We start from the raw sequence: 24,986 nt of genomic DNA on the forward strand, positions 1-24,986 counted from the left end.
CACGTGATGGAATGCTGCATTCACTGACGACATCCCACACTGTGGGGTGGGGTCCGAACCCTGCTCCAGGGAGAGGAAGTGCCAGGCAGCACAGGGGACTGGTAAATGCAGAACCAAGACGCAAGACTACTCTCAGATGGCTGCCAAGGCTCTCCCTCTAGTAACAGCCCCCACCCCACAAAGACCCCGAAGGTGACCCATTTTGATCCCTGACGCCCCCGTGAGGTTCTCAGAGCGTGGGTGGCGTCCAGGAGAAGCCAGGCTGCTTCCGCCTGCCTGTGCTGGTGCGGAGACCGGCAAGCAGATATAACCAAGCCTTAAGACAGTCATAGATTCGCCTTTGTTAACAGGCAAAACACTGCTTCTCTCTTCAGAGTCTCAGTGGCATGGACACAAGTAATTACTTTAGAATTTGTTGAAGTTGTACGTTTGAAATTTGGAAGTGAATTCTCTCTGTACATTATGAGGAAGCCCATTGAAAGGATTCGAGGTCCCCCGGGTCAGGGTCTTCTGAGCATCTCCCCTCTGCAGACCCCCACCCTTCTACAATGCCTGTGGGGTGTAGAACCTCTCCCCCCCACACACACAGCCCTTCTCCCCTGTTCCCCGGGACCAGCGGGGGCCCCTGCAGCCCCCCAAAGCAACCGAGCCAGGGCCTGAACCAACCCCCTCCGACTCCCCATGGGGCCCGCCCGTCCTAGGCACTGCGGGCCCCCGCCAGCCCCTCTGGCAAAGTCACCCGTCTGTTCCAAATGTGCGCTCCCCAGCGCTGCCTTCCCTGCAGCCACACTGAGCAGCACCGAGGCCACACCCCCGAGCCCAGGAAACCATTGGGTGAGACACGAGTGTTAAAAAAATAAGCTGCGTGACATTTATTTTGTGTTGTTAACATTAATATCTGTAGAAACATCTTTATTGTCAGTATAAAAATTAACAGGTTTTATTAAATACTTTCTCCAAATTTCATTGACACGTAAAATCAGTGTATTCTGCATTCGTGGGGCGCGGGTACAGCAAAGTGAGCGATGTTTCGGAAGCGAGACGCGGTCCCTTCGGACAGAACGGGCGGGCGCGGCCCTGCTCTGTCCGGCACCGGCGGCGTCCGGCAGGGTCTGCCGGGGAGGTCCTGCCAGCAGCCGGCGGAAGCAATCCTTTAAAAGGATGGACGTATCCCCGGAACCATCAGCAGAAGGACTCAGTGTTTCAATTTTCTATGATGAGTCGTGAAGATGCTAAAAGGCTTCTCCAACGCCAATAAATCTGGAAGCCATTATCAAGACGCAGTGGAGGGAACAGGCTAATCTGATTACTGTGCAACTCCAGGGCGCAAGGCCAGCTGCCGGGGAGTACATTCCGCGATCCTCTCAACTGAGGTCCATCCTGGCGGGATGGATTAAGGCATCTTTTTAAGAGAGCGCCGGTCCCATTTGTCTTGGGAAGTCCAGTTCAAGGTCACAAGGGCCCCATGACAGAGCTGCACATGGAAACAGAACACCGGGTGAGCCAGTTCCTTTGACGTGGGCGTGGAGGTGGTTTCAGAACAATCGTAACAGCAGAGTTTAAGCACAATTCAAAGCCTCCGTTTCCCCAAATGAGTCATCTTCCGTAAATATTTCTCTCTTCAAAGGATCTGATAACTAGTTAAGTCCGAGCAGCAGATTAACTAGTCCGATACTACCTGCATAGAAATGCACTTAAATTACCAAAAAAAAAAAAACACCCCCCACAAAACTATAAATGATTAATTGTTTTGTATATTACCAATCCATTAATAAATTAATGTTATACCATTTTCCCTGAAAGCAAAAGTACTCTCCACCTCTGCCTGGTGAAAATTAAGAAACTCTGTGTAAGAACAGCATTTAGCAAATAGCTATATTTAAAAAAAAAAAAAAAGGGAGAGAGAGACCAATTTTCTAGGTGCATTGGGACATCCATTTAAAATCAATACAAAAAATAATTCCTTGTAAATATATAATATATATTTATACATAATTTGAATATATTTACATACATCCAGCACCTATATACTGCAACTGTGCTCTGTAAGTGTGTGCCGACATATATTTTTCTCCAATTCTTACAAAATTCACAAGGAAGGCAAAGCACAGGTTTGCCTCGAGTCCGGCTGGTCCACAGCCAGCACCCACAGTGGGTCACGGGCGTGTGTGGTGGCCCGTGGCCGCCCCTCGCCCCAGGGACAGTCCTCTTCTCCTCATGAAGGTGACACTTTTCCCTCTACATAAACTCTTTACATGTGTGGCGCTTACTTTTCCAATTATTTACTCCTCTGAGCCATATATACAAGCGGGGACAAGGAGCTCCTGGACGCACTGGCCTCCCTGCTCCCTAGTGTGGCTAGGTCCCTGCTGCCGCCCGCTTGGGGACGGGGGGAGGGGAGGGGCGGGCGGGGGACAAGCTCGCTCAAGTTTTAACAGTGCCATTTATATGTGGGAACTGAGCGAGGCATGGCTCGTAAGGCATGGGGTCCGGAGAGAAGACGGAATCGTCTCCTGAAGAACAAGAGCTCCTTGTGTCAGGGTAACTAGGTGAGTACTGTTCAAGAGGCTGGCTGAGGTCCAAGTATTCCTGAAAGAAGGGAAGAGAGACGTTTTATTTCATCTTGGGTCAGGATAACAAGGTGAATACGGTTCGAGAGGCTGACTGAGGTCCAAGTATTCCTGAAAGAAGGGAAGAGAGACGTTTTATTTCAAACACAGGCTCCTGAGACGCCGGGGTGGGAGGTGGGGCGGGCGGGGGCACCCCTGGAGGGTGGAGAGACCCAGCCCACCCTGGCTGCACCGCGCCCTCCTGGACACCCCAGCCCCGTCTACTCCAGGCTGCCCTTCCCTTCACAACCCGTCAAGGATGAACTACGGACAAGCAGGCACCTGGCTGACCTGCAGGTGCCCCCCGGCTGGAGCACAGGGTCCACATTCGAGCCCCAGCACAATGGAAAAGCCTATGATCGGGTTCCCAGGACCCTTTAAATAGTTTAGACCCCAAATATTTATTTTATGAGTTACGTTTTACTATTGCAGTTTTCTAGGATAATTTAAGGGGAATATGTCTTCATTCAGCGGGTAATTTCGCAGCTGTCATTCATTACTCTCAGAAGCTCTCTGAGTTCGAAATGTAAACAGGTTCACGAAAACCTTGGATACACTCTTGTCTATTAAAGCCACAGAGGACGGTTAATAAAAGTTGAGGAAAACAGAGGATGGCCCATGAGCTAAGAGTGGGTTTTAACATTTTTAAGTGGTCGGGGGAAAAAAAAAAATCTAAAGAAGATGCATATCTCATGGCATTTAAAATTATATGAAATGACAAAACCCCCATAAAATGTAAACACGAGGGCCCATCACGCCCTCGCCGGAACACAGGCATTCGTTTACACGCCGGCTGGGGCGGCTTTCTCGACGCAAAGCAGTCGACTTGTTGCGACACAGACCATATGGCCCCTCGGAGCTGAAAGTATTTACTGTCTGGCCCTTCGCGGAAAAGGTCTGCAGACCCTCGCTGTGAAGCTACGGAAAGATTTCGACATCAGGGAGCTTTGGGGGTCTCCCTGCCTCATCGGGGTGAGCGCCCCGGGGGGGGGGGTCTTCGGCTCCCACCCCTCCCAGGACGCCGACAGCCGCCCTGGGACGCACGGCTTTGCCAACAGCGGGGGCAGAAAGTGGCAGAGCGCAGCCTGGCCGGCCGCAGCGCGATCAGGAAGGAGCCCACAGAATGTTGGCCCCCGCGCGTTTTGGGAAGACAAAAAACCCCACTATAATTTATCACCAGGGCTGGCAAGGGAGAGAGTCCCCCTCGGAGAGTGGGGGAGGTGTCAGCTCCAACAACATCAGCAGGAACCACACAACTGGAAACAAGCAGGCCCGCCACATCAAAGGACACTTTTTGCTTACAATGATAAAAATGAAATTTCGTCCTAAATGGAACCACTTTTCTGGAGCATATGGTAATGATTTTCAGAAGGAAAGAAACTTCGATTTTTATATCCGTTAGACAATACGGGCATTCTGCTTTTTTATTTGAGGGGCGCTGGATGTAAATTTCAGGACGAATGGGCCCACTTCAAATGTAAACATATAAATATGGAGCATTGAGCATGGACATAAGATCATTAAAAGGGAACTGGAGTGCTTTCCCTGTCTCTAAATGAAGCCATAAATGTTTGGATCGGATAGAAAAAAAAATAGGAATATCAGTGAATTCCAAGTCTGGGGTTAAAGGAACTTATACTAGAAACAACAATTTTGGCAGGAGAATAAAGTTGATTTTTTTTTCTCTCCCCCTTGAACTGTTCCTTTCCTTTCAACTTGGGAAGGTCAGCTGTATTCATTTAAACGCAATCTCTCCCTTTATCAGCCACGGTCAGGCTCACAGGCTAATGCTGCTGGCTTATGGCTTTGTATCACAACAGTTGATTATCTTTTTTAAATCCCTCTACAACTGTTAAAGGTCTTAGTCAGAAAGAAATCAAATGTGTTGCTGTCCTCCTAAAATATTCAGGCAACGTGGCCTTTGCTGTTGTTCGGGACAACGGTGGTTGGTCTGGGCCTTTTCCTGTTCAAAGGGACATGCCTCAGCGACCTCACTGCACGTCTCAGAGTCCCTCACCACCACCTCCTCTCTGTCACAGGGTCTCCCTGGCCTACGTGGGCTCATCATCATCCCTCCTGCTCTGGTCACACGTGCTCGCCTCAGTCACAGAATCTACTCGATGTGCACCCGGCTGAATTCAGACGGTGAGTGACAGCTGATATAGATTATGCTTATTTTCTAGAAAATTAATATTGTAGCAAAAGGCACGCGTTTTCCCTGAAAAGCCACAGACGTGGCTCACTGTAAGAAACGGTGCCCATGCACGTGCCCACGGAGGGAGGCTGCCCGGGCCGCGTGGTGCAGGGATGCTGGACGGGGCGGACCTCGGTGCAGCCAAATTCATCGGTGCCTGGACATCCGCGGCTCCCCCACCGATGACCGGAATCCGCCCCAGCTCCCTCCCACGCACACCCCAAGCCCACAGCTGGACATTTCTTTCGCCTCCCTGCTCGCCTACACATGTCCTCGCGCTGGAGCGGGCCCACCCAAAAGCCACGGTGAGGGGCCGCCTCACGTAGGGCCCTGGGTGTCTGGTTCCGTGAGTCAGAACTCTCGAAACGCAGTTCCGAGAAAAACCAGGATTTGGGAGGAACACACAGCTTAACTCTGTCTGACCCCCGTAAAAAAACAAAAAACAAAAAACGATAAACCGCCCCGCAGACTCCAGCGGGGGAGTTTGCATGTATCGAGTCGGCCTGCTCCCGGAGCAAGGGCCCTGGGCTTCTGGGAGGAGCCTCTTACCTCGTTGGTCGTGAGAGTGAGGATTCGATCCAAGTCTTCGACCAGCTGCTTGAACGTCGGTCTCTGGGAGGGCACCGCGTGCCAACAGTCCCGCATCATCATGTACCTGGGAAAAAACAGATCCCCTCGGTGAGTTCATCTCCTGAGCCCAGGCTCGTGGCTATCACCCAGCCTTAACAGGCAATCTGGAGATGTGCTCTCAATGATGAATATGTATCAGAACTTTCAGGCAAGCCAATTAGAAAGGGGGTTATGCGCTTTCCTAAAATAGTCACTGCTTGGTTCCTCTCAAAGGCAATTTGATGCAGGAAAACACCTCCGCCTGAAATGTTCGAGGCAGGTGCCCAGACCACCGAGAAAGGCACGCACGCCTGCTCTGTGTTTTCAGTATCTCGGGCATTTCTAGGGTCTGGGCCTAACGCTTTGGGCTTTCTGTTCACAATTCTAGTGGACAAAGCTTCCTCAGTTGTTTTTTTTTTTTAAAATGAAGGTTGAAAACCACAACTTTAAGGTAAGGTTCTTCTGAACTAATCTGCCATCACGGGGCTGCCCATTAACTTCCTGATTAACTCTCGGAGAGACCCGGGTTCCCAGGCCTTATCTTGATTGCGGGTTTCGACAGACCTCCCATATGAGAAAGAAGGCGGCAGGAATGACAAGGAGCACAATCAATGCCTTTATGTAACGCGCTGTAAAGCGTGGCCATTCATCAGACGCCCACCGCACCCCAAGGAGCCCTGCTGGGATTACAGACACAAAATCCCCGTGCAACGGCACACGGCAGACAGCGGGCTCCAGGACAGTCTCTCTTCCTAGTGAATCTCGGTGGGGAGGGAGGACAGGGTCCTTTTCAAAGCGTTTATTTTGCGGCATGAGACACATGTCACCGACACAACAGAACTCCACTGACAGCGCAGGGTAGGTTTTTCTGGAAACCGGCCCACAGTTTAATAGTCAGATCTGGCCTTCTAAGGACGGCACCTGGACAAATTTTTGAGTCTCTGCATTAGAATGTGGGCCAAACCATAGGTCACTGGACACTTGTGCACTGGCTTCTGAGGAACTGCGGTCAATGTGGTCACACTATAAGAGCAGTTCCCACTGGTCACAAAGAGGCTGCAGAAGCGCCCGCTCTCAACGTGCTGTGACGGGAGGCGGTGCCAGTTCTTTGATCCCACTCTCTGGTGGGCAGCCCCACGGCTCTCTGGCCTGTGTGTGAGGGAGGGCCAGGGGTACATTCCTGTCACCCTGAGGCGAGCCAACAGCAAGGCACAGCACAGCGGTCCAGGCAGGTCACCCGGACCTCACTGTGAAGTTGGGGCCCTGGCCAGGCAGCTGGACACCCTCTGGAATTTAAAGCCCGCTGCATACACCTCAGAATGATGTCCCTCCTCCTTAGAATGGGTGCCATGACTGTCAATGTAGCTATCTGTCTATCTATCTATCTATCTCAGTTCTGGGGCTGAGCGCAGAAAGCTTCAGCGACTCTCTCTATAACACGCTCCGAACATTGGAGCCCTAGAAATCGGACAGAAGTCGGAAGCGCGACGGGCGTGGGGGGCCCATGGCGTCCCGGGACGGACGACGGCCCTTACAGTTCGTTGGTGCAGTTGGCAGGCTTGTCCATCCGGTGTCCTTCCTTAAGCAGCTTAAAAAGTTCCTCCACGGGAATCCCTGGGTAGGGCGAGCCCCCGAGAGTGAAGATCTCCCACATTAACACCCCGAAGGACCAGCTGCGACGAAGAAGGGAGAGAACAGAGCGTTACTAACCCACAGGGATTCCCGAAAGCCAGGTGCGCCCCGCTAATCAGAAAACGCCCGTTACTCCATGTGTTCAAAGGCCTGGGACCTGTGCCCACCCCCCTGCAGGGCACCCTAGGTGCCCCTGCCACCCCCACAGAGCATCTCCAAAACACGACGACGCTGGAGACCTTCCGATGGAATTTTCCATCGACAGACAACAGACAAGTGATGGTAAACTGTCCCGGTTTTTTTTTTCTCTTTTTGGTGGAGGTTTGGGACAGTTGGGTTTTTTTTCTCCCATCCCTCTCAGCTGTTCGTTGAAAATGTGGTGTTAGCAACATGCAAGTCTCAACTCCTGAGCTGCTGTCCGGCTCTTCCACTGTCCTGTGTGCCTGACCCCAGGGCTGCGCCCTCCCAGGAGGGACGAAACTGAGCCAGCGAGCTAACTCCGTGAGGTAGCAGATGCCCAGCGGAGCGCCTGCGGGCATGAAAGCTCTGGACTTCCCAAGGTCAGGCAGGGAGTCGGCCCCAGGGAGCTGGGACGGAGGAGCCCTGGGCCCCAGGGAAGTTCCCTCCAACAGGAAGGAAAACGTCTCCCAGGGCGCGATGTGCACCTGACCCCCGCAGGGAGCCACCGCTGGACTCCCTGAGCCTCGCTCGGGAGGCTGAAATCCTGGGGCGCTCAGGCTGAGAATCCTGCATCTATCTACGCCATTGTGGCTCAGAAACACACCCTCACCAACTCGAGTCGGAGAGGTTTCTGGAACAGAACCGTCTCCAGCTTGTGTAGAACCAAAGCAGGGACCCGGCACACGCGGGGGCGTGCTCGCTGCAAGGACTCGAGCACCCGGTCACCCCCTCCCTCCAGAGACTGCCGGAGGGGCCCCATGCTGAGCCCCAGAGTCCTGCTCACTCAGAAGACAGCTCCACTGATTTTAACTTTTTATTTTGGAGCAAGCACAGGCCCGTGGAAACTTGCAAACACAGTACAGAGGGAGCCTCCGTACCTTTCACCCGGCTTCCCGCCCCGGGAACACCTTTCAACCCAACTTCCGGATGGACCACCCCAAAACACCAGTTGGAGCCCGAGCCCGACCCTGACCCTGACAGCACGCTTCAGGGTATCCCAGTAGCAACAATGTATCGTTTTCACTGCAGTTCTGTAAGGGTCCAGGATGCTAAGGCAAGATCAGAGTGTCTTCCAAGGACGCACCGAGTGAGCAGGCCCTGCAGAGACCACCTGAGCAGCACCGTGCCCCACTGAGCCATCCCCCACTCCCCGAGGCCAAGCCCAGGGTGGGGGACGGTTTTACAAACCACCTCCTGGGGGGAAAGTGTCAGGAACCCTTCATGAGGGGAGTGAGGAACATGCCAACAGCCTGGCAACTTAGACGACAGCTGTGTAGCTGCACGTCATCAACAAGTTCAAGGGGCAGGACTTCCGCTCAGACAGGAGGAGCTGAGCGGTTTCACGTCCCATGCGCTTTGAGGCCGGGCAGACTAGTAACCCAGCACGGGTTTCCCCACCTACCACAAAACCCGCCCTTTCCACGGCAGCTCCCACACCGTCTGTGGACGTGGGGAATGCAGCAGGCACCCAAGAAGGCAAAGAAGGAACCCCACTTCTGCAACTCGACCCAGCGCAGGAGCCGGGGGCCGGGGGCCGGGGAGGTACTCACACGTCGCTCTGGTGTGTGTACACTCTGTCGAAAAGGGCCTCTGGAGCCATCCACTTGACGGGCAGTCGCCCCTGCAGACGTGGAAGAAATGAAACAAACCAACGGCATGTTGAGATCCGTTGACCTGGGCAGGCTCCACCCGCCTGCGCCCTGTTTTAAAGGCTGACGTTCATCATCTTCCCCGGTCAGCAGTCAGAGCAGCAATGAGCTCCAACGCGTCATCTGTGAGACGCCCAGGCTTGGGCACATTTTTAAAATGTCATTCATGGCCGCGGATCCTCAGTGCCATCATGGATCTCCCTGGCACGCAGACACACTCTGACCAACTTCCGGACCAAAACTGGCCCAGGAACCCTCAAGCTCTAACCTTCCCTGGGGAAGCTCCTGACAGCCTGACGCAGGTCCCAGAGGCTGCCGATTATTCTGTACATATGAGTTTGGCAGACACAGAAAGTTTCTTAAATACAGCCTGACTCTGCTTACTGGGAAGAGTAAGGGCGAAAGGACAGACAGGAAGGGCAGAGGAAGGAGCCCTCGTCAGTGCTTCCAGCTCTGAACAGCCGCCATCTTTCTTCTGGAACGTTCCGTGCCCCCCCTTCCCCCCTTCCCACCATATCACTGCCACGGACTTACGTTGGTGGTCTTTTTGTAATAGTCTATATTGTTGATGTCCCTGGCCAGTCCAAAGTCTGCTATCTTCATCACGTTGTTTTCCGTGACCAAAACGTTTCTGGCTGCTAAATCCCGATGGATACACTGAAACGGAGCGGGGGGGAAAAACCCATTTTAAACTGCTTCAAAAATAAAAAAGAACAGTATTCATTTCTCATACCATCTTAAGTCAAAAACTCCTATTTCTTTTATAATTAAAAATAAATTAAAAAAAAAACCCACCAAGGCCTCAATCCTTTCAAAGAGCACAGGCCAGCTAACCACATTCTCTTATCAGTAGCCGACCCCCGCCACGGGCGCCCCTCCTATGAGAGCTCGATCAGGTTCCCATCTTAGAACCTTTCATCCGACACTCGCTCTCCCGCCCTCTGCGGCCAAGCCTTGCGAAGAGCGGGCCGAAGCCCAGCGTCACGTGGTCTTCCCCTCCTGGCCGCTCCTCTACCAGCCCACCTGGGCCCACCCCCGTCCCTCCCTGAGCTGAGGAAGCGCTTCCGGGTCAGGCCCCAGCATCCTCGTCTCCCTCGACCTTGCCCTCTCTGCAGCCTCAGACCCTACTGACTTCTCGCTCATTTCTAAAAACTGTCCCCGGCCCCCGAGTTCCACCCCAGCCCTCTTCTCTCCCCACCTTCTCCAATTCCTTGGCCACCTCCTCGCTTCCTCTGTCCTCGGAGACAGAAGAACTGTCCCGTCAATTTCATGTTATTTCCACGTGTCCCCGAGGCTTCAATGCTTAGACACGTACGAAAAGATACGCAAATCCCTCTCTCAATCGTGACCGCTCTCCTGGGACCCAGGCCATGGGGACACTGCCCCATCGCTGTCCCTTTGGCACCTCAAATTCAAGGTCTCCACAACCCTAATTCTCACCCTCTTGGCCTCTCTCGGTCGGAGACGTATACACCAGGATCCTGTACACATTCCTCCCACGTGCTGCTGACGCCCACCACAAATACTGCTCCGATCCATCCATGCCACTGCATCCCTACTGCTGACCCCCGGCCATGGTCACTGCCAGTCCCTCACACCCACAGACGGCCACCCTGCCCACCAAACAGGCCCCCCTGCGCCCGAACTCAGCTCCACTGTACCTCCGGGCTGCCTGCAAGGGGCGTTTCTGAAAGAATCAACCACGTCCTGTCCTGGCTTGTGCCACGGCCGAGGACTGTCTGTCCACATCCTCACGACGCCTGGCCCCCACGAAGGGCCCGACCCGTGCATGCTGCACAGGTGGGGGCCAAAAGGCGGGAAGGCCCGCTCCGGGACAGCTGAGTTACAGTCCTGACACCCACTCTTCGGCCTCAGAAAGGTCTGGTTTTATAGCTTTGTTTTTCCTTTCTGCAAACGATATGCTTTGAAAGCTTTCTACGCATTTTAGTGGCACTGCAATTCAGGTACCAAGATTTTATCAGATGTGTGGTGACCAGGGGCCCCAATCATTGCCCCCACCTTCTTTGGAAAAGGTACGATCAGGGGAACGAACATCCCTAGCAAGCGCTTGTGTACACAGGCCCCCGGAAAAAGGCAATGATCCTACACAGGGGAGTCCCCTAGATTGCGCGAAGTGGGGCTGATTGTTTCGATGGGCACTCCGGGAAACGGCCAATTAAAGGAGGAGCAAGCCCGACCCTCTCTGAAACAGAAATCAGGCATTTTTTTCCTGCCCACCCCACCCCACCCCACATTTCCTCGTCACATATGCATCCATGGCCCCTGCATGGTGGGCTAGGATCAGAAAAGGGAAAGCTGAAAGCCCCACCAGCACACTGTGCCCAACCAGAACGGAAGCAGGAAACATGCGAGCCCCCAGCCGCCGCTGGGGAACCCCATTCCTGCTTGTGGAGGCCTCTTCACACTGAACCTCCAAGCCCCGCGCCAAACTCTCCGGGCAGGGAGCTCCCTGCCGACACCAGCTCTGTGTGCTTGGCAGGCGTGTGGTCGGTAGCATCCAGCCTCCAACGCGCTGGACTCCGACCACACACTAGGACTCCACTCAGACTCACCACAATGACAGCGACCTGCACCCTCTGTTCATCGAGGACCAATCTAGCACCCACCTCCCGCATCCCAGGGTGCTAGGAAACACCAAAGCCCACCCCCGGGGCTGAGCAAGGGAGGACTGGGAACCAAACCCAAGGAAAGGAAAATAGAGTCAAGCCGAATTCCCATCCCATGCAGAAATCTGAGTTGCTTTCTCTCCATTACAGAGCTGACTGATTGAGCTGAATTCCCAGTCACGCTCCCCCAGGAAGGAGCCAGAGAGCTCGCTCACCAGGTTTATCCTGTTGTTATTTTCTGCCCTTCCCTTTCAGATGCGGGCCTCTATCAGGCTTTATCACCACCCACCGGGAGGCGACTGGTGTGCAGAGGGAGGACTCCTTCCTGCCTCTGCACCCTCCACCTCCAGGAATGAGCCCTCCCCCTCCCTCTGTTTGTGGAAGCTGGTTCCCTGTGCAGGACCATCAAGATCTTCACCCAGCACTTCAAACCTGTTCTAGGTCCTTAAGTTGCAGGCAGCCATCAGCCAGGGGCTTTGGAACCCTGCAGAGCCCTAAGTACACAAGACTGGCCCTTCTTCCCATCCCCCTCCCATGAGTGAGCAAAGCCGGACCCAAGGCATCTCAGGGGTCCTCCCCTCAGACTAGAGAGAGCCAGGTAGGGATTACCTGAGAGCGGGATTGGTGGTGGGAAGAAGGGTGGTGGATGGAGGACCAAAGGCCAGGTATGCGACCCGTCACTTTGTAGACCTAAAGTCCCCATCTCCCTGCCCTGCCCCCTTCAAACAACTTCCTCCATTCCCAGGGCTCAAAACTCCAACTTCCTCCACTGGTTCCCTACACGCGGCCTGGAGCTTCTTGGTCGACACCTGCCCTTGAACAATTCTCAGACGCGTTCTAAACACACAACCACATTCCCAAAACCTTCTCTCCTGGCCATCCGCCCCCGACCACCCGCCATCTCTTCCTCATCCTGACAAGCTGCACCACCACCCAATCTCTCCAGCTGGAAATGCAAGAGTCATCCTTAACCATTTCTCTCCCTGTCCTACCTAAGCAATCCATGAACCATCCTGAGAAAAAAATGCTTCCCAAATCAATGCATTTCTCCAGCGTCTCTGGCGCCACGGCCCTGGCCCACGCCACCATCCCCAAGGAGCTTCCAACCGGCCGTGCACAGTGAGCTCTACAGCGCCACCCCTCAGAGGCTTCCCACGGTGCAAAGGGGGCCGTCCAGAGCCCTGGCCTGCGCCTCTAACACCCTCAGGGAGCTGGGCCTGCCTGTCTCCTGCCACATCGCATACCCTCCCCTGCTCCCCTGTCCCAGCACACGGGTCCCTCTGCGGGAGCGCCCACCAGCCACCTTCCCTCCCAACCCACCTGCCTCCCCACTGCTCCCAAGCCCGTGTCATTGGCTTCCTCCACAGAACTTTTCTCAGCTTCTTACACTCTGATTTTATCCCCACCTTTATGGTTGATCTCTCCTGCTGGCACCCACGGCCCCTGCTCTATGAGGTCAAGGCCACGGTCCATCCCGGCCACTTCACATATGACGGCCTGACCTAGGGCCCGAGGCGTCCGAATCAGGAAGCTCAGGGATATTCGCCGAGGGCTACTAAAACGGTCAGGCCAGGCCCCTGCCTGTTTGCATCCGTAACAGCACCTTCCTCCTCCTCCCCCCGCAGAGAAGGGCCGGGGTGCCGGAGACCAGAGGGCCCGGACAGGCAGCTACACAGAGGCCGCCCTCCCCCGGGATTTACTTGGGAATATTTCAAAGCGACAGAAAGGGTGAAATGGAACAAGGAAGATTCACGTCTGTCACTCGCCTGGTATGCTTACTGGCTCTCTCTCTCTCTCTCCCCACCCAACCCCTATACTCACACACACACACATACACACACATAATTTCTTCTATAGTGAACCACCAAAAGGGAGCTTGCAGACCTCGCTGATGCTTCACACCCACATACCTGAGCGTGTGTCTCCTACTTTCACACGACACCACTGTCTCCACGCCCCGGATTTAACACTGGCAGTGACATCACCGAACGCACGGTCCGTGTTCCGATCTCCCTTGTTTAAACGTCATTCGTAAAAGCTGTTCCCCCGCCTCCACCCCACGCAGGACCAAGTCTGGGATCACACACGGACACGCGGTTGTCTTTGCATCCAGAACTGCCTCCCCAGCACGTTTTGTCTTTCGTGACGCTGACATGTGAAGCCACGTCTCGTCACCCGTCCCACGTTCTGGATCTGATTGTTCCCTCGTGCCAAAGGCCCTTCCGGTGGCAAATGCCCCCGCCCCGGGGCACCTGCGAGCGCTCCCCGCTGCGGGGCACAGACCCGCGCCTGCGCTCCCTAATGTCTACGCACTGAGAGACTTTACGGGGAAAACTCTGAACAGGTCTTCAACTCTGGACTCCCTTGAGAGTGAAAAAACCAACACGACACAGGACCCAGAACATGTGGCCAGTCTGGCCGTGTCCCTATGAAGCCGCAGGCAGCAGGGACTGAGGCCCCGGCCCCCGCCCCCACCCTATGTGCACCGTGTGATCTGGCCAGGGCTGCCTTGCTCCCTCGTGACTGCCATGGCCATGACCCAGCCTGGCCCCCAGGTGACGGCAGGTCCACGCCCGCTCTCTTCTTTGGGGACCTGAGGAATTCCTGAGGCTGCAGTGCAGTTAGGAGGGGACCCCAGCTGTGCCCAAGGAGGCGGCTGGGCAACCCCCCACCCACCCCAGGGAGGGCTGACCACGAGTCTCGAGTCTTCCTAAATGCCCCTGGGGACATCTGGGCACCTGGCTCCCTGCTCTCGGAATAACTCAGATGTTTGGAGTTCCATTGCAAGCGGCATTCCTGGAATGCAAGGGGTTCACCTCAGGGGACCCGGCCCACTTCTGCCCGCAGAGGGTCATCCTGCTAAATCAGACAAAATAAACCCAGCTAATACCCGGGACTCAGTGTTCCTAAAATATCCCTTCTCTTGATCTTTATTTTTAGTGTATTTTAGACTCCAAGCCGTAAGCACAACACCAGACTTCTATAGCCAAAATCTCAGTCACCATGAGACAAGTAACGCCCCCAAACCAGAAGAATTAAAGGCAGCGTGCCCTAAACCAGCTGTTTTCTACCTGGAGGGCTGACTCCTGGGACGGTCACGCCCGGCCCTGTCTCAGCGAAGAGGCATCTACTCAGCTCCGCAGTGCCACTAAAGGACTGCACGGCTGCCCTGGCTTTTAACCCCGATGTGAGTAACGCAAGCAATGCTTTCCAGGCTGCACAAGACAGGCAAGGGCTTGATTTCTGCAAACGAGCACGTCCAAATCGCCTGTTTTCTTCAAAGACATTTCACACTGGCATCCACCCAACTGAGGAGAATGTGAAGAACTCACTTTCTGGGAAGCCAGGTACTCCATGCCCCTGGCCAGCTGGTAGGTGCAGGACACCAGATCCTTGAAGGTCATCTGCTCCTCGGGCACGCGGTTGATGTCATAGGAGTACTCCATCCCGGGCGGCCTCCGGGCTCGGAGGTACTCGCGGAGGTTGCCCTTCGAGGCATATTCGACTATGACGTACAGTGGCCCTGTGGCGGGGGGAGGGGGTGTGGGTATGAGACAAGCTCCCCAAGGCAGCGAACCCAGAATCTGCCCTCGGCCAGCTCAGCAAAGCAGTTTTACAGTCACTACCACCTAGGACAGTTTTGTTTCTGTCTTTTGGTTTGTTTCCATTTAAACACACAGCAAAGCACACACTAATAGACCATCTGCTTTCTAATCTCCCCAAAACGATGGCCAGTAACTGACCAAGAGAAATTAACCAGAGACACTGAGCATCCTTCCCGGGTCACTCCCGTTCTCATACCTGTGTGTCTTCTGGAAGGCACTGGCTCGAGTACATTTGCCCCTTGTAGCTCCTTTTAACTACTGTACATGCATATATGTGTCAATAATAAACAGTGTACCATTTTAATCTCATAAATGAACAATAAAGGTATGTAGCTCTACAACACCTTCCCCGGCACGTTATCCCTCTGCAGCCTGGTTAGGGCTGAATCCGCACCATTCCTCTGAGGCTACGCAGAGGCGCCCCCCATTTTTTACGGAGCTGCCCCTGACGGCACCTCACAGACACTGCGCTTTTCCGCAGACGGAACTCGGTGCAACCCTGCGTGGGGCAGGGCTGTCAGTACCGTTTCTCCGACAAATTGGCTCCCTCTGCCCCACATGTTGGTGATCCTCGCCATTTTCAGATGTTTCGTTACGGTGACACTTGTCGTGGTGATCTGTGAGCGGTGATCTTTGATGTTGCCAGTATGATGGTTGGGGGCGCCACACCGACAGAAGATGGCACAGTCACTAAGTGCTGTGTGTGTTCTAATGGCTCCACTAATGGCTCCGGTCACGCCCCCAACTCCCTCCCCGCTCCCCAGGCCTCCATTTTCCATGAGACACAACAATATGGAAATTAGGCCAATTCATAGCCCTACTATGGCTTCTGAGCGTTCAGGTGAAAGGAAGAGTCCATCCGTGAGGCCAAGTTCATTACTATCTGATGTTAAGAAAAAGTCACAGCCACCCCCGCCTTCCGCCACCAGCAAAACAATTACAACTCACTGGAGGCTCAAAGGATGGCTGGCCTTTTTTGGCAATAAAATGTTCTGCAATTAACATACGTACAATTGTGTGCTACTGCCCACGTAACAGGCTACCTTGTAGTGTGAACAGAGTGTTTATATGCACTGGGAAACCAAAATATTCACGTTGCTCACTTTACTGTGGTAGCCTGGAACCAAACCTGCAGCACCTCTGATTGATGCATGCCTGTCCATCCCATCTCTCACACACACACACACACCCTTAGCTCATCCCCCCTACAGGCTGCTTCCAGATTTGGCCATCCCAACCAGTGCACAAGGAGCCTTCCCGCGCACAGTGCCTTGCGCACCCAGGTGCGTCCACTTCTCCATCCACGCCCCAGACCAGGGGCTGGCACACTACCGCCCGCAGGCCAGATCCTGCCCGCCGCCTGTTTTTGTAATTAGATTGCTTTGGCTCACGGCCAGGCCCACTCATTTCTGTGGCTGCTTTCACGCTACAGCAGCGGCCACAGAGCCGAAAATATTTACAATCGCCTTCCACAGAGAAACTCCCCCGACCCAGGCACAGACCTCAAAGAGAACCTGCTGGGGCGAAGGGAGGCGCTTTTGAGTTGATTCACGATGGCCAAACGGGTTCCCAAAGCGCCAATTAGCCCTTCGATGAGAGGAGCGGGGGCTCTCCAAGCCGGAGGAAGACAATGTGTCCCTTTATCCCTCTCCCCTCTTCTCCTCGGTCCCGGGGAGCCCCGGCCTCTGCTGCCCACGGCAGGACCGGGCTCCCTCAGTCCCCGGTTTAAGAGAATGTGTCAACAAAAACATAGGACCTGGTTTTGAGAAATTCCTCCCAGCACTCACCACACAGAAACCTCAGGAGACTGCCTTTTCCCAGCACCTTCTGGGTTGCGCCCTGTGCAGAGCGGAACCCTGCGGGCCCCTCATCCAAAGTCACCAAACACCCACCTCTCCCCTGCCCCCCAGGTATGGTCCCAAAGTCCCCTTTGTGTCCAGGGCCAGGGGCACCTTCCTAGAAAGAGCTGGAAGAGAATTGGGTTGGCCAAAAAGTTTGTTCAGTATTTTTTTCCCCTACAATGGCTCTAGCAGTTCTGAGTTGTCTTTAACTTCATTTGAAATAATTTTGTTAGATTGTATCCTGACGGCTGTTGTATCAGCGTGCATTTTTTTAAAAAAACTTATCAAAACTGGTGATTGGGGGGGCAGCCACTTTAACATTGAATATGGAAGAAAACACTCAACATATTTGGCATATTATACTTTATTAATTTCAAAAAGAGTAAAAGTGCAACTGAAATGCAAAAAAGGATTTGTGCAGTGTATGGAGAAGGTGTCTGACGTGATCGAGCGTGTCAAAAGTGATTTGCGAAGTTTTCTCGATCCTACTGACATTTTGGCCGAACAATTAATTCTCTGCCGTGGGGCTGGCTGTCTTGTGCACTTGGGAGGAGGTGGGCAGCCCCCTGGCCTCCACCCACTAGAAGTCAATAGCGGGAGACAGATATTTCGACATATTCAAAACATCCAAATCAACACAGCTACTGGTAAAAATGAAAAATGTGTCTTTTGTTTTACAGAAAAAGACTAAACAGACGTTTTGGCCGACCCAGCAGATGCACTTGAGATGCCCTAGGAGCAACCCCGGAAGTCCAGCCGTTCCCCAGATGACGTCAACCCTGACTCGGAGGATTCCCAACAGAGAACTGGGACGAGGGCCTCTTCCCTCCTACTCACCGTCCTGAGTGCAGGCTCCGAGGAGGTTTATGATATTTTTGTGTTTCCCAATCATCTTCATCATCTCCATCTCGGACACCAGATCCGAAAGGTCCTTCTCCGTGGCATCATCTGCGGGCACCGGGCACACGAAACATCAGTGCGTGTCCCCTACCCCACCGGCCACCGGCCACCGCCGCTAGCTGCCCAGCACTCGGCTGAAACAGCATGAAATTGAATGTTAGAACCAGAAGACTTTCCAAACCATTTCCCCTCCTTTCACGGGTCGGGTGCAAAGGCCCAGACGGGGAAGTGCCCTGACCCGTGTCAAGCCGCTAATTTGGGGTCAGCGGGGTCAAAAGTCAGAACTGGAATGAATACAGGCCTCTGATGTTAAGGCCAATTCTTTCCCAGCAAATCTCACAAATGGGGAGCATTTTAACGGCAACGTGAAATGATTCCATCCTCCCGCAGACCTGAGATGCCTCAGAAAACCATGTTGAACTTCCCGGGGCCCGAAAGCAGCGGTGAGAACATCCGGAGAGGGAGACGAGGTATCTCACGTCACTACAGAGCTTCCCAGACCAAGGGCCACTGACTCCGGCCTGCACGGCCCTCAGGGCATTCACAGATGGGTGTGGGGGTGGGGGCAACCCCACAACTGTGTACAAAAGTGTGTGTGTGTGCACAGCACACACAGGCACATCCTGAGTGGGTGAAGGTCCATGCTGTCCATCTCCAAAATACTCACGCTTTATAAACCTCAGCTCTACTATCTCCAGCAAGAGTGGCTGCGGCCCTGAGTCCCTGAGCTCACATCGAGCTTCTAAAAGGTAACGAGACTCTTCCCAAGTGCCTCCCTTAGAGCTAATTCAACACAAAAAATTCTGGGCTGCCTTGAACGGTGAGATACGGGCACGGCTACGAGCCACGTGGCAGCAAGCTTCCGAGGGTCACACACGGCAGAGCAGCACGGCTGACTGGAGGCCGAGGGGAGACCCAAGCGCCTGCCGGGCGTGGGGGCGGCCCACCTGCACTCACAACGCTCAGCTCAGGGTGTTTTCTCCTCCAGGCTCCAGGGCCAATGTCCTCCTCCATCCTAACAGGGAGGGCTGACCCGGGCGGAACAGGAAAAAAAGGAACTCCCAGACCTCCCTTTCTGCTCAGGTAGCGCTAAGTTCCACAACCCAGATCAGAAGTCCTGCTGAGAAAGACAGGAAGCCTGGGCCACCCCCTGCTCAATCCTGGTTCACGGCCAGGCGCTACAGCTCCCTGGACGTGCAGACAGTGCAGGGTTGGATGGATGAATTCAGAACTGTGCAGATTCCCATGAATGCCACGAGACGGGGCAACTTGTTTCCACGTCCCAGAAGGCTCTGTACCATCGCCAATCCTATTGGTCCCCCTCCCAGACCAGCTCCTCCCACAAACGAGAAAGGAAGGTGTGATCTCTTCTTCCCTAGGCCTCCTTGCTCCCTCCAAAAAAAGCCAAGTGTCCTCAGCTTGTCCATGAACATTTGGGTCCAGAAACCCACATACCAACACTCATCTCCATGAACCAATTATATGTGAGCTGGTATTTTCTAAACACATGCAAATACAGGGTGGGGGAAAGCAGGGCTACAGTTGTGCGTGCGTGAAACACAGAGTTTGTTCTTGCATTACTATTTATTAAGTGTTGTTGCATTTTCCATACACAGGACTGTAGCCTACTCCTGCCCCACCCTTGTAGGGAGGGAAGGAAGAATCACAAGGAGCTGAAGAACAGCAATTGAGGCAGCTACCCTGTTGGCAAAAGCGGATTTTCTTTCTTAAAAGTGCACCCAGCTCAAGATAAATAGTCTGTCCGAGATGCTGATTTATACCGCAAACCCCTCCACCCCTGGGTCAGCTATGTGCTCTCTGACCCCCAGCCACGACAGAGTTCACATGCCACAAAAGGAACATTCTTGATAAGGCTTTCCCGCCCGTGCCCCACCCCCCTCGGTCCCCGCCCCCCCGGTCCCCACCCCCTCCCCACTCACCTTTCAACATCTTCACCGCCACGGTGATGGCCTCCTTGGGCTTCTCTTTGTCGATTCCCACTGCCTCAGCCATGACCACTTGCCCGAAGCAACCTTCCCCCAGGGGTTTGCCCAGCGTCAGCCTGGATGTGTAAATAGGAGGTTAGCGCGCGGCCTCTGCTGAAGGGCGCAGCGAGGGAAATTCCAGAGCCAAATACAAAAATCTCTCGGCGGCCTGCAGAGCACGGGGCATCTGTCATATGGAACTAATGAGACGCGGGGTGCACGCGCGCCCGAGTCCTTTTTCTCAGTGACGTTTCGGAGCGTGTCAATTACCGGCGGGGCCGCTATTACATTTCACACTCGTAGCCTGGATTTATTTTCTTTACGGGAGGGGTCCTTGCCGACGAGGGAGTCGGCTTTCCGAAGGGCTAACAAGGAGGAGCTTGTTATAGTGAATACTCGTCGTTCAGAATGTCTCAAGGAAAACCTTCAAGCTGCTCTTACTTTTCCGTCTTTCTCTAAAATCGCTGTCACTCAGACACCAGTGGGTTTTATGGTCACGTTCTGCAGCCAAGATACATGATATGAATCTTAAACGCATTCCAGGGAATCTCTCATTTTTCATTAATGGCAAAAAAAAAAAATCTGAAAAATTGGGGGAATTTTTTTTTTTTGGCAAAGCAATCCAGACATCCTTCTGACTACCCAAAATTAATACTAAAGAAAATCCAAAGGGAACACAACAAACTAAATTTCTAAAATCAGGAGCTCCACATGCATCCTGTTAATGGCCATATCTTGTCCTTGGGCATTACGGAAACCAGAAGAATGAGGCCGTCTTTGAAATACGTATGAATGTGGTTTTTCACTTAAGCAAAGCACTAAGCTGACCTCAGTGTAAACAGTATTTATGGTAAGTACACCAGCATTTGCAAAAGCTGAGCAGAAAAAAAAACTGAGGGCAACGTTTGCTATACGCTGAGGTCATTCCGTTTCTCCACTGAACTAAAATTAAATTTAATGTCTTGGCAGAAAACAAACATTTGCATTGGAAAAATGGCTAATTTATGTCCTAGTGCCCTGCTACTACAAGCGTAACAATCCTTCCTTTGTGTAACTTCTGCCTCCGATCTAATAAACTGCTCCTAAATAGCCTTCATTCATTGGAAACCTGCTCCACCTACGTTTGCGCTAAGCACTGTTTTGAAATGCTTCGCGCTCAGATTTTCCACACTCGGGGTCCCCTCGAGTGGGAGCGCACGGTTCAGCACACACAAGACTCCCACTGTTGACGGCCCTGTCACAGGTGGCAAAGGCTACGTACGGGCTGAGCCCGAGAGCGGCAGTTTCTTACGGAATGGTCCCAGCTCTCCAGCCCAGCCTTATACACACAGGAACGTGCATACGAACCTGCCTGCTTGTGTAATCACACCAGGGAGCCAGGAGGTCTCACGAGAGACACCCCCTTTCTCTCTCCCTCCACAGTCTACAGGTAAAGAAACCATTCCTTATGTTTTCCTCTGGTGCCTCCCTTGCAAATGTTCAGTACACAAGTCCTGGATGGATGGATGGATGGATGGATGATTGGTGTTTTCACTACAGTACACAAATAAACTGGGAATTACCTCCACCAACACTCTAACAGCATGCTATCTGTGCGATGACTTGGTTCCCGCTTACGGTGCACATCAATTAACGTCCCTACTTTGGCTGCTGGGGAACAAACACCGGTGTGGAGACCAGTGAATCAAAGTGACAGGGGCCGTAGACGCTACCTCTCCTTCCAGAGCTCATCAGCCAGTCTCTAGAAAAGCTTATCTCTGTAGGATTTCCAGATTCGTGCGTGAGTTCGTCTACAGTAATTAATTAAACACTCGGACAGAATCTCGGGGCCCTCCCACGGACCCCAGCGAATCAGGAGCTCATTCCAGTGGATTGGACGCAGCTGCGGAGTCAGCAGCCACCTTCCGTCACCCACAAGCTGCTCGGACCCTAATTACCACCAGAGGCCTCCCCCCCAAGACAGAACGGACAACTGACCCTCCCGTGGCCAGGGGACTCCATTTCAGAAGGTGGGTCTGGGAGTGGGTCCCTGCCTAGAAGACAGGGGCTGGGAGCCCGAGACCTTCCCCCCTGACCCTATGCCCAGCACCGCCACCTCGCTGTGCTTTGCGGTTCAGAGCTCGCAGCTCACCGACACACAAAGGGGTGCAACAGGAGACGCACACTCCCGGGGCCGAGAACTACGCTCAGTCCTGGGAGGGCTGTGCCGTGACCTTCCCTTTACAGTATGGCAGGCCACCGCATCAGGTGACGTGAGCCCAAAGCACAGGAACTTAAAGCCGGACCAAGAGAGAAGCCATTCCCTCCGGTGCCTTCATCGGCAGAGCCCAGGTGGCCACGCTTGGACTGGGCATGATCGGGACACCCCTGTCCTGTACCATCCAGTAAGGAAAACGTTATGGGTCACAGGAAACTCCATGTCAGATTCCGTGTCAGAAGCTTTTCAGCCCGATGCTACATTAATAACCTCTGAAAACAGCACACCGGATGCAGATTCGCAAGGTGACTTTCTTCGCCTAATTTCTCCAAAGAAACGAACGACAGAACAGTCGTGTCCGCAGTGACCTGAAGGCGGAATCCCAGAACTTTTTAATGAATGGGATAACCCTACGTGACTGGGTCTGACTCACCTAGAAAGTTAGAAAGAACAAAATGCTAATTAAGGTGCCATCCCATTGGGGGACCAGCCACACCTTAGAAGCTCCCATTTTAAAAACTATTTAAAAAAAGAGAGAATCAGTTCTTTCCTGGGAGTCAGTTACTTGGCAATACAACCTCACTCTTTTCTGACATCCTCACAGCAAGCCCTCGGCAGCTGGGGGTCGTAAGAAGGAAACGTCACCCCGATACCCCCATGCACACCTGAGTCCCCACGCACTCGGGGAGGTGCCCACAGCAGAACTCACTTATCTCTCGGAAACTCCCACTTCGGGTCCTCCGGGAGCTCGTACTCAGAGACCCCCGCCAGCATGGGGGTGTCTGCGGTGGAGGAGAGGCGTGTGGTTATCCTCACCAGCGGGGTGTTGGAGTTCATGGAGGAGCTGGACTCAGCAGAAACCTGGATACAAAACGCAAACACGCAGATGTAATTCTGGCTCCACCTGGGAAGGCTGGACGCCGGCCAGAGCCCAGCCAGACGGTCAGCTCTCAGGAAGGAAGATACGGGGGGGGGGGGGGGACCAGAAGCACCGGATTCCAACTCTTCTGCCCTCCCGTCTACACGGGACAAACTTTCATCCAAATGACGTGTTTCTAAGACCGGGCTTTCAAATACCTGTACACAGAGTTGGGCCAAAACGTGCCTGCTTTCCGTCCTGATTCTGCAAGACATCACCTGAGGACTCGAGACAGCCCCCAAGGGCTTCCCTGTTGCTCCTGGTACTCCCTGTGTTGAAGCCCCAATTAGTCCCCCTGGGGACCACTGACCATGAAATCCCATAAGAACCTTTGGACAGTGTATCTCCAAGAACCAACTCCAGGCAGGATTTGCATGTGAAAGGCACCCCAGTAGCTCCCAGGGCCTCTTTGTTCAAGGTTCCCAGGCACAGGGCACCGGCCCTGCCTCTCCACAGGCCTTCTGGGGACTGGTGGATATCCGGGCCATTCAGTGAAAAATCGACGGCCTCTTGGCAACTTTGGTTTTGGAAACAAGTGGGTTGGACACGTGGGACGAAGAGTCAGGGAAAGAAAAGTACGTCATTGTTCACAACCACCTGGGAAAGCTCCTCTCCCGCCCGGCGGCTTGAGGGGGCTTTGCTGAGGGGTCTCCCTCACCCTCGCCCATCTTACTTAGTCTGCACCTGAGAACATGGTCATTTCTCAAATACGCCGTTCCCCCCCCGGGCGGGTTCCCATGACGGGTCATGTGTGCAGAGCCCACCATGAGGAGGGCCACCTCTGAGGGTCCCTGCACAGTCTGGGCCAATCTCGGGCCGCCTGCACACCACCCTACTTGAAACCATGAACAGGACTTTGGCCCAAGACAGTTGGAGCATGGGGTTGACCATGACCCATCCAACCAGCTCACCTGCCCGCCTCGGGTCTGCGCCCTGCAGGATGGCTAAGGTTGACGGGCCTCCCCAGCTGTGCCTGCAAACCCGTTTAAAGCAAGGAGCAAAGACTGAGTGCAGACAAGCAAACCAATGATGGACCTTCCTGAGGGGGAGGAGCCTGGACCACCCCCACCTCCCCGCCAGAACACCTGTACTTCCCGGAGAATGTCGCCCTATCCGGAAAACCTCGCTTCTCTCCCTTGCAAACCCGGGCTGCCGTTTCCAATGGAAACCTGAAACCATGACCGAGAATACACGAGGGGAGATCATTTTACAAATAGGAGGACACTGGTTTCGGCATTAAAATCGAGAAGTAGCAAAATCAAGAGTTGAGGGAGAGGTTAGAATATGTCTATTTCAGAACTCTGTGGGCCCTTCGCATTTTTTAGTACCATGCATACAACTCTTTTACGTTTTTTAAAAAGTAGTTTTTTGACAAAAATGTTTTTTAGACTAATAAAGATCCGAACCGAGGCATGTCTCCAGGGCGGGGGGTGGGGGGGCAGAAAACGAGGAGCATATGCTTAAAATATACTGGATTCTCCAGTGGGTTAAAAACGGCGAGATGAGACTGTTTTCGTCTCTGTCCTGTGTGCCAGGAGGGGCTCGGTGGCACCTCTGATCCCTGCCTGGGGGCACCCGGTGACGGCCCCCATCTGAGCCGCCAGCCCCGACACGAGTTTCCTCTGGTAACTCTTTGTGAGTGGGACCCCGCGTGGGGTGGCGGCACCCTGACCACCTGCACCCATGGGTCTGTCGGGGACCCCACCCCAGGTCTGACGCTCGGTAACTTGAGACCAGCCCTTCAGGAAGTCTCTCGGCCATCCTAAAGCTGGAGCTTCCTTACCTGTCCGCAGGAAAGCGGAGCCGTTTTCCCCACACCGCGACTGTGGGGTGAAACTCGGTCACCCCGCCTGGTGGTTAGTGCTGAGCCTGGCTCTGCCTAAGAGCTCCGTTAGTATTTGCTACCAACGTCACAATCCCTTTCCTTAGCACCTTTGTAGAAGCACACGCTGCCCAGATTCAAGGGTCCGTATGACGGCACCTCCCTCTGGGGACCCGGAGCGCCCAGAGCCCAGGCCTGCTCTGCACGAGAGATGCTG

General features: G+C 53.8%; 1 protein-coding gene across 15 annotated transcripts in view; it reads right to left on the minus strand.

Moving 5' to 3' along the window:
- Positions 1–848: 848 nt before the first annotated feature.
- Positions 849–24,986, minus strand: part of FGFR2 (fibroblast growth factor receptor 2) — a 100,119-nt gene continuing 75,981 nt past the window's right edge. For 14 of the 15 annotated variants that reach the window (XM_036027401.1, XM_036027406.1, XM_028512412.2 and 11 more), the window contains 9 exons: positions 22,738–22,889; positions 19,787–19,908; positions 17,784–17,894; positions 14,833–15,023; positions 9,408–9,530; positions 8,775–8,845; positions 6,948–7,085; positions 5,353–5,458; positions 849–2,589 (listed from right to left, as the gene is read on the minus strand). In XM_036027401.1, the coding sequence (XP_035883294.1) occupies positions 2,425–2,589; positions 5,353–5,458; positions 6,948–7,085; positions 8,775–8,845; positions 9,408–9,530; positions 14,833–15,023; positions 17,784–17,894; positions 19,787–19,908; positions 22,738–22,889 (1,179 nt within the window). In that variant the 3' untranslated portion in view covers positions 849–2,424. Of the gene's footprint in view, positions 2,682–5,352; positions 5,459–6,947; positions 7,086–8,774; positions 8,846–9,407; positions 9,531–14,832; positions 15,024–17,783; positions 17,895–19,786; positions 19,909–22,737; positions 22,890–24,986 lie in introns of all 15 variants that reach the window. The other variant, XM_036027405.1, reaches the window with a different exon arrangement.

Source organism: Phyllostomus discolor, chromosome 5 (assembly GCF_004126475.2).
Source record: "Phyllostomus discolor isolate MPI-MPIP mPhyDis1 chromosome 5, mPhyDis1.pri.v3, whole genome shotgun sequence".
In the NCBI taxonomy this organism is placed as follows: Eukaryota; Metazoa; Chordata; class Mammalia; order Chiroptera; family Phyllostomidae; genus Phyllostomus; species Phyllostomus discolor.